The following is a 9241-nucleotide window of genomic DNA, read 5'->3' as shown; positions in this document are numbered from 1 at the left end:
CGGTGTCTGCCCTCTGTCCTTTGCTCTCGGAACGGGTGGGCGGGATTGCGAGCTGGCCGAGGTGGTTTGAAAAGCAGCCTTGCCTTCCTGTAAAACGTCGTCTGTCATCCGAAGTCGCTTTTTTCACCAAAGATCTTGAGCAGAGTGTGTGTGTATCTCTTGTGTGGCTGAACGCAGTGCTGTGTTACTCTGAAGAAAATTCAATGTTCGCTTTTCTTTCCTCTGCAGAACCACCCTCCTCACATCCCCTCAAGCATCCCGTTCCTCGGACATGCCATAGCGTTTGGAAAGAGCCCTATTGAGTTTCTGGAAAATGCCTATGACAAGGTGTGCTGTCCTGTGTGGCTGAGCAGTGCCACACTTTGTACTTGTTGGCATCCATTACAGTCAGTGAATTCCCTCTTATTTATTTCCTCAAATGTGGAATGTGGAGTGTGCAGGAGATTGTGGCTTCTTCACATCTCATGTGCAGTGCATCGGTGTTACAGAAATAGTTGTGTTCTCTGAAACAGCTCCTGTGATTCAGTCTTTAAAAAGTCTTTAGGTAATGCTCAGATTTGGATGATACACATTAAAAATCCGCATTCATGGTGTTACTTCTGGCTTCAGTTGGAAACTGTAAACTGTGTGCTGATCAGTGCTCTGTGCTGATGTGTCTGTGAGCTGGCTAGGTTGGAGCTGACCCTTCTGCAGGTGACTGTATGAATGTTGAGGTGCTCAGCTCTACTAGAAGAGCAGGGGTATAGCACCACAAAACTGGAATAGCCCCAAAGAATTGGACTAAGGCAGTAGAGCCTTAATTATGTCCAGTAAAATTCTGCAACATGTTTTACCTTGTCTAAAATGTCCAGAAGCCATAAGCTTAAATCTCAGCTTGATTAACTTGGAGAAAGACAAATTCAGTTGTGGGAATCTGCTGGAGGTGACTTTTAAATGTTAAAATCTTATTGCTCTTCATTATCACTGCAGACCCAGTCTTTTTTCCAAAGCAGTGTGTGTTGGTTTCTGGAGCCCACATGTTTGGTGGTCTCTCTATAGTAGTTCTGCGCTTCTTTAATTTCCATTTTTGAAACTTAATGGTCCTACATCTTGCGAGATTACAAATATTAGTCTTATTAGTGAGGAGTTATTTTATACTGAGAACAGAATTCAAATATGGCTTAAGATGTTTCTATTTTATGCTATTTTTATGTGTTTCTTAGGAGAAGTGATTTGTAGAAGCTTGTAAAGAGATAATGACTCCATGATTTGTGTTTCTATTATTTAAAACAAACGAGTGTTTTTTTCTCTCAGTATGGACCTGTGTTCAGTTTCACTATGGTTGGCAAGACATTTACATACCTGCTGGGCAGCGATGCTGCTGCGCTGCTCTTCAACAGCAAAAATGAAGACTTGAATGCAGAAGATGTGTACTCCCGGCTCACTACACCAGTCTTTGGAAAGGGGGTGGCTTATGATGTCCCTAACGTGGTATGTCTTTTACATAGAAAATGAGCAGAAAACGAGGGTCGTTTACATTCTGACTGGACAGCTGTGAGCCCTTGGCTCTGTATGATGAGCTTGAGATTCTGGCAGAAGGCACGGTGTGGTTGATGTCTCAGTTGGACAATCCAGCCTGAATGTACTTAGGCAGTGAATAACACAGCCTTAGTGTCCATTAGTATGGATGCTGCTTTTGTTTTAGATTCTGTCTAATCCCACCACTGAGAAAAACTAATAAGTGAGTGTTTTGGTTTTTTATTCCCTTATAGCCTGTCACTGACTGCAGTTTCCTTTTCCCTTATGAGCAGCATTAGGTCTTCCTTCTGTTAGAGCTCTGAGTGATGATTTCTCATTTCTGTCATGTTTAACCTCTACGCAAGACTATTGATTTGACCGTAGGCACCACAAAGCTTGTCTCGCTGGGACAGAAGTCAGCCTGTGTGTTTGCAGAGTACAGCCTGTCTTCATCTGGAAGTAAAGTTGCTGTGCCACTTAGCATTGCTTCTGAGATGAGCATTGGCTGTTCTCATGCTTATGCATGTTGTTTGGAACAACAAACTGCAGAATCCTGTCTCCTCTTCCATCTGAAAATGTCTTTTAGTTGTGTTACAGAAGAACCACGCCCTAGAGTTGACTACTTGTTTGAATATCAGTTGTGACTGATAATGAAGTCTGTCAATATGCATTGTTTATATATCAATTCAGCTTCCCTTTCTGCCTTCTCCCTCCAAACTTCTTGCAGCATGTTTTTGGGAGGCAGTGCACTGATAGGGTGTGTTCTTACTGTATGCTTTTCATCCAGATAAGAGATGGGCTGCCATGTTGCAAGGGAAAACATGCCTGCACCACTGTTCTGCCAGGGTGTGCCCATTGCATTCTGAAAATGGAAATTAATGCAGAGCAACCTTTCTTTTATGCTTTTTGTTTTGTAAATAACTTTACACTACCTGTAGAGCTCTTGGTGGGAAGACAATCTTCGGTCAGTTGTCCATAGTTCTGTACAGCTCTATAGGACAAATACTCTGATCTGTAACTAGGACTTAAAAATTAATTGAATGATTTTCTGAGTAGATGTCCAATCAACCCATTTGATGGTTTTCTTCTAATAGTGGGCTTTTTACAGTAGCTTTCTTAGCTATGAGTCTATCTGCAGGAAAAAAAGTGGAGAAGGGAGTGAAGCTTCCCTAGCAAATAGCTTGCTTCATGCTGCCAGGTCAGGCTCCTGGGCCTTCTTAAAGCAAGGTGCATCTCTAGGCCAGTGGTGAGGTGTTACCGTAGGAGAGGAGGAGGACACTCTGTTGTACTCTACGGTCCTAATTTCCTTTTTACTCTTCTATATGTTTGTAGTACATATGAAATGAATTTATTAATCACATCAATACAATGAACGTTTTACTGATTGTTTCTCTTTTGCTTCCTCTAGGTATTTTTGGAACAGAAGAAGATGCTCAAAACTGGCCTAAACATTGCTCAGTTTAAGCAGCATGTAACTCTGATTGAAGAGGAAACAAAGGAATATTTCAAAGCCTGGGGAGAGAGTGGAGAAAGAAGTAAGCAACATCAGATGCATTGTTACTTAGACTTTCTGGGAAGGAATGAAGGCTGATGCAGGATGCAACAGTATGTTTTTGTAAATGTTTTACTGCAATATTAGAAGAGCTGTAGGGCGAAGCTCTAACATCAGAACATGCCAAACACAGGTTTTGTTTCATCAGATTTAATGCTATTGGAAAATAAAGGTGCTGAGGAAATCATTGATAGGAACAAAGGACAATTCTACTTATTTGCTTAGTCTGACAGTAGAGAGCATAAGCGTTGCCTGGCTGAAGAATGCTCATTTTGCATGCTGTGAGTCAGTTCAGCCTGTTTGTAGTCCCTTTGAAAAGACACAGCTCTGACTTCCTGGAGCCTGTGTCAGAGATCTCAGTTCGTGATTATCTGCAGAGCGATAAGGTGAGCTTAGTGATGTAAGTGCATTTCTTTTCCTCCCACCCGTGTTTCCCAACTAGCCAGCTAGTCACAGCCCATCAGTACTGTTGCAGACCTGCAATGACAGAAATACTGAGAAATAATTCAGTAAGCTGCAAGACTACTTATTTACACGTGGATTTTGGATTGCAAGTTTAACTTTTTCGGTGACTTCTGTGTCTGTTAAGGGTTGAGCTTGTGCTGCATGGTTTACTTTGGAAGGGGTAGCAGCTTTCCTAGAAAAAACTTTAGAAACAGTAACTTAGAAAACAAGTTATTGAAGTCAAGAAATGTAATTAAAGTGTTACTCATTGAAAGACCTGATTCAAACCACGGAAATTCAAAATGAAATACTTCCTTTTATGGGAAAAGCAAGCTAAAACTCAATTTAAAATTGTTAATGTATGTATGGTGGTTGGTTGTTTTTCCCTTCTACAAGATTTGAATAAGTGATAATCTGTAAAACGTAACATTTTGCCTAAAGTTCACTCCAGTAACATTTTTTTTTCCACATCTTTTCTCAGACCTGTTCGAAGCCTTTTCAGAACTTATCATTTTGACAGCAAGTCACTGCTTGCATGGGAAAGAAATAAGAAGCTTATTAAATGAGAAGGTGGCTCAGCTGTATGCTGACCTGGATGGGGGCTTTACTCATGCTGCGTGGCTTCTGCCAGCCTGGCTACCTCTGCCCAGCTTCAGGTACCAGGAAGAAGATTATAGCAATTTGAGCATTTCATCTAAACCTCTTCTTTTCTTTCTTTCTCCCCTATTTTTTGTTTTGAAGCTGTCTCAGACATTCCTATAAATCCTTACAAGGATTTCATGTTGTTTCTTATGAAGTTGCTAACAGAAGTGATCTGAATTGCAGGCGTCGAGATCGAGCACACAGAGAAATAAAAAACATTTTCTACAAGGTTATCCAGAAGCGTCGGAGTTCGGAGGAAAAGGAAGATGACATGCTCCAAACTCTACTTGATGCTTCATACAAGTAAGCAAAGTAGGGTTGGAGACTTGTAGTTTTCAGGAAAATAAATAGATGTTTGACTTTAGCTTTGAGCTGTTCAGAACATTCTGTCAAAAACAAGAAATATTCTCATGTCCTGCATTCCTCATTGCCAGTAGTTGATCCTAGTGATGTTCTTAAAAACAGCCTGAAAAATCTAATTATAAATGCTAATCTTGACTTCTGAGATCATTATTAGTGGTCACAAGGCTGCTGCTTCCGCTTCCTTTCTTGTTGCTGGCTTTCTGTAATGATTTTCTTCAGAGCTCTCAGAGACTCTGCCCACCATGGTTCTCTCTTCTGCCTGCTCCTAGACTTTTAGCTGCTGAATTTAGAATGGGCAATGCATGAGGAGTAGAAAGAAGTAAATTAGGAGAAATTGTAAATACTGCTGTAACTGGAAAGCTGATTGAATGAAGCTCTGACTTAATCCCCTTTGATGTAGAGATGGCCGCCCACTGACAGATGACGAGATAGCAGGGATGCTCATTGGGCTGCTCCTAGCAGGGCAGCACACATCCTCAACCACGAGTGCCTGGCTGGGCTTCTTCATAGCCAGAGACAAAGCGATACAGGAGCAGTGCTACGCAGAGCAGAAAGCTGTTTGTGGAGATGATTTGCCACCATTAACTTATGAACAGGTTTGTACGTTGCATCATTTTTGATGGATGTTACTGTGCTTCTGGATATGTATTTTTAAAAATGGACCGTATGGCCATATGTTTTGACTTAGAATCATAATCTTCACAAGCAGTCTGCAGTGACTCTACTTGGCAGCATGTCTCCTTCTCTTTCTCTGGAGTTACTTTTCAGCCTGCTACCATTTCTTTTTTAATCAGCATTTACTATGGAAACTGCAGTTCCTACAAGCTCATTGACTGCATAAAGGAGGAATGGAATGTGGCATGATCTCTTTCTTTAGTTAGGCATCAGAAAGCACTTGTAGGACAGGTTAGTCAGATGGAACAGCAGCTAGTTGTAATTGAATCAAAGGGAAAATTGTCAGGGTAGCAAATGAAGTCCATGTAAATAAGAGCCGCTTTGTCTTTAGTTATTTATTCCTAAATAGTGTAAAATAATAATTAAATGAACTCAGCTGTATTTTGATATATCATTTTCTTTATATATGCAGCTCAAGGATCTCAGTTTGTTAGATCGCTGCCTAAAAGAAACCTTAAGGCTTAGGCCTCCTATAATGACCATGATGAGACTGGCCAAAACTCCACAGGTGAGTGCACTTTTCGGATCTAACTTCCTTGTGGAATCTCCCTGCTGGTGGCTTTTATGACTGACTGGGCAAAGTCCTGCACAGCCTGATCTGCTCCAGCCCCTTCCAGCTCTGCTGACAAGGGCAGCAAGTCAGCAGGGACCACAGGAAATGGTACACCAACTTCCCACAGTAGATTACACATGAAAGCGTCCAGCTGGGTTTTGAATACCTGCAGAGGAGAATCCACAACCTCTCTGGGCAGTCTGTTCCAGTGCATGTTACATGTTTGAAGTAAGGTTTTTCTGTGTTGGTATGGAACCTCCTATGTTCCAGTTTGTGTCCATTGCCCCTTGTTCTGTCACTGGGCACCACTAAAAAGGGCCCAGATCTATCCACTAGAATCCCACCCTGTAGATATCAGTCCTTGCAAATAAGATCCCCCTCAGTCTCCTCCCGGCTGAACAGCCCCACAAGGGAGATGCTCCAGACCCCAGTTGTCTCTGCAGCCCTCTGCCAGACTCTCTGCAGTAGTTCCCTGTCTGTCTTGAACTGGGGAGCTCAGAACTGGACACAAGGTGTATGCTGGTGCTGCTGGGCAAGAGAGCGTTAGGGCAGCACACGGCTCAGGTGAAGAAAGCAGCAAAAGCATTTCCTTTAGATACCCCCATTGCCCCCATCTTTCATGTGGGTGAAAAGAAGCAGTTGTGTGTTCTGACAATAAGTAGCACGATTTTGCAGCTTTAGAAAGAAGTCAGCGTAGCTGTTGGCTGCTTCTTTATCTTGAAATGAAGATTTATTTTTCTATTTAAGGATAAAACAAGATGGAAGTTAGAATTTAGATAAGTTGTAATTTAAAACAACTAAATAACAACCCACAGAAAAAAATCAGAGGCATAGTTGTTATCTCTGAAGATGTGCAGAAGTGACTTATGGACACTTTCAGGTTGCAGAGTAACTGTTGAATGCCCACTTGGATATATAGGAAGTCCCAGGTTCGCATCTCCCCTGGGGAAGGTGAAGTGCCACGTTCCCCTTCCAGCCATGCTCAACAGAACTGACACTTTCTTCCAACTGTCATTCTTGCTCTAGTTCTTAGTTTGGATCTGCTACTTACATGTGCTCTGCTGCATTGATTTTAAACTGGCCTAGCCGAAACATCTTTTGAAATTCCAGTCTAAGGATACAGAACTTCAGGTAATGCTTTCAGTGTAAGAACTGAGGAATCAGGTGTGTGGGCCTTGTCTCTGCCCTTGCAGACCGTCGCAGGATACAACATTCCCCCCGGCCATCAGGTCTGCGTGTCCCCCACCGTTAACCAACGCCTGAAGGACTCCTGGAAGGACGCCCTGGACTTCAAACCTGACCGCTATCTCCAGGACAACCCGGCAGCTGGGGAGAAGTTTGCCTACATTCCGTTTGGCGCTGGTAAGTAGCAGTGGCAGAAAGCAAGCATTTTGCCCAGTGGTGGCACACAACTCGGGCCGCTCCTCTCACCCCACACTTCCCCACACTGCAACACAGGAAGAGATTTTTCTTCTCTCTCTATTGATGCCTCAAAGTTTTTATAGTGTGAACAGGCCGTCAAAGAATTGAAGTCAATCATAGTGCTTGTGTGTGTTGCTCAGAGTAATAACAACAAAAAATCCTTACGTTAGCATATATTTGAGTTTATTCAAGTCTTTCAAAGTCATGGTAAAAAAGCCTCATAATATGAAAACATTTTAAGGCAGCGAAAATTTATGTAGAGATTCATAACTGCCAAAACAGTTTGCAAATCTGACCACGATACAGTTATAGTCAATGCCATTTTTTGAACGTTACAAACTCCTCCTCGGTGCTGCATAAATGGGGGCATTCTGCTGAAAACAGGACAACAATTCCATTCAAAATGTTCCACGTTCTCTGCAGAGAAAGCTTTATGGAAACAAGATGTTAGAAGTTACACAATGGTCCGTCTGTAGGATCAGGGCCACAGCCTGTTTAGAAAGAAGCAGTTACAGTCCACGTAACGTTTTCCAAGTGAAGCTGCAGTCAGAGGCGCTGGCATAACAGGTGTTCTGATGGCTTGCTATGGGTTTCCTCCTAGGCCGTCATCGCTGTATTGGAGAGAACTTCGCTTACGTTCAGATCAAGACTATCTGGTCCACTTTGCTTCGTTTGTACGAATTTGATCTCATCAATGACTACTTTCCAAGTATAAATTATACAACCATGATACATACACCTAATAACCCATTTATCAGATATAAGAGGAGGTCACTGTAAGTTCTGGAGCTAAAACCTTGAATTGTACAAATTAACAGACTTTTGGTGAAGTAATTGTGACAAAATGAATGGCAAATGGAAACTGTTCCACGTACTGTGTAGAGACAGGCCTGCACCCTCTTAGCATCTGTTTTGTTCATTTCCCCACACTGTTTAGTGTTGCTGTGTGTAACTGCTTGTTCTACCAATTTCTTGGTGCTTTTTTTGAAAGAAAAACTGTCTTCTATGTGTGTAACACTTCTAAGGTGCATGCCTCCCTCCCCCTCGGCCTTTAAAGTGAAGAAATGTTTTTTAAAGCAAAGATTCCAGTTAGTAGAACAAAAAAGAACAACATTCGACAATTGCCTTTCCCCATATGAGGAGGGGTATGACTGTACCTTACCTCTGTGCCCAACGACAGTAACTCCATCACGTACAAAGGACTGAGGGCAATGCACATGCCCCGTTTTGAAACAGAATCACAGATTGGAAAGGGAATGAAGTGGCATCCTGGTTGTTTTTTGGAATTATTAGAAATTAATTATTACAAACTGTCACTGTATGGCTGAGTAGGGGTGTCTGCAGAAGTGTTCATAGGGAAGTTTTGTAACTCAACAATTTAAATGTTTAACTTGGAGCATTTGTAAAATACTTCGCTTCAGAAAGCTACAAATAATTTTCTAAAGTAAACTGTGAAAAGCAGCCATCTCTGAAAGCTTGGTGTAAGCATAGAAGTAACAACAGGATGACAGCGCTAGTAAATAACACGTTCACCTGGAAAATAATCCATAAATGAAGTGAAATATCTGAATGCTGTTATGCTTTGCATTGACTCATGCAGGATTGTTGAATAGTGTTTGGTTCACAAGTGGTGGTGATACATGGTCGTGAGCTCCAGCTCATAGGAATTTTGATTAAAATTTGTAAAGAAACCTCTTTGGAAGTTTCCTCTGCTTAACACTGTCAGTTCTTAAAATCGTAACTACTAGAAAGAAAATGCATCTAAGTACAAAGTTAGCTAATCATGCTCAGAGCTTCCCCTCCTTCCCTACAGTGCTCCCTCAGGGAAGGGCTCACCCAGTCTGTCTGTTCTTACCCTGGTAAAGCTGTTACAGACCTTTGTTTCACATCAGTGACAGCGACTGAGGGAAAGGACGCATCTTCTCTTGCAGCCCCCCAAAGGTACAGCCAGGGGCTGCAGAAACCAAACCTACCCCTGTCCTCCTGTCAAGTAGCAGCACTTCTGCAATTGGTGACAAGACAGCTGCCACAGCCAGGAGGAACATGCCTAGGAGTGAGGTTTTCAACCTAAATAAGGGAATGATTCTTCAATT

At 42.2% G+C, this 9241-nt stretch overlaps 1 protein-coding gene across 1 annotated transcript; it reads left to right on the top strand.

Moving 5' to 3' along the window:
- Positions 1-209: 209 nt before the first annotated feature.
- On the top strand, positions 210-8839 carry LOC100538580 (lanosterol 14-alpha demethylase). The gene is made up of 9 exons (XM_010712587.3): positions 210-327; positions 1294-1470; positions 2906-3032; positions 3975-4149; positions 4319-4438; positions 4899-5094; positions 5586-5681; positions 6920-7088; positions 7750-8839. The coding sequence occupies exons 2-9, from the start codon at positions 1318-1320 to the stop codon at positions 7926-7928; spliced, it is 1215 nt and encodes a 404-aa protein (XP_010710889.1). The 5' UTR covers positions 210-327; positions 1294-1317; the 3' UTR covers positions 7929-8839.
- The last annotated feature ends 402 nt before the right edge of the window (positions 8840-9241 follow it).

This window comes from Meleagris gallopavo, chromosome 6, assembly GCF_000146605.3.
Source record: "Meleagris gallopavo isolate NT-WF06-2002-E0010 breed Aviagen turkey brand Nicholas breeding stock chromosome 6, Turkey_5.1, whole genome shotgun sequence".
NCBI classification, from domain to species: Eukaryota; Metazoa; Chordata; class Aves; order Galliformes; family Phasianidae; genus Meleagris; species Meleagris gallopavo.
This window is presented reverse-complemented; position numbering and strand designations above follow the sequence as displayed.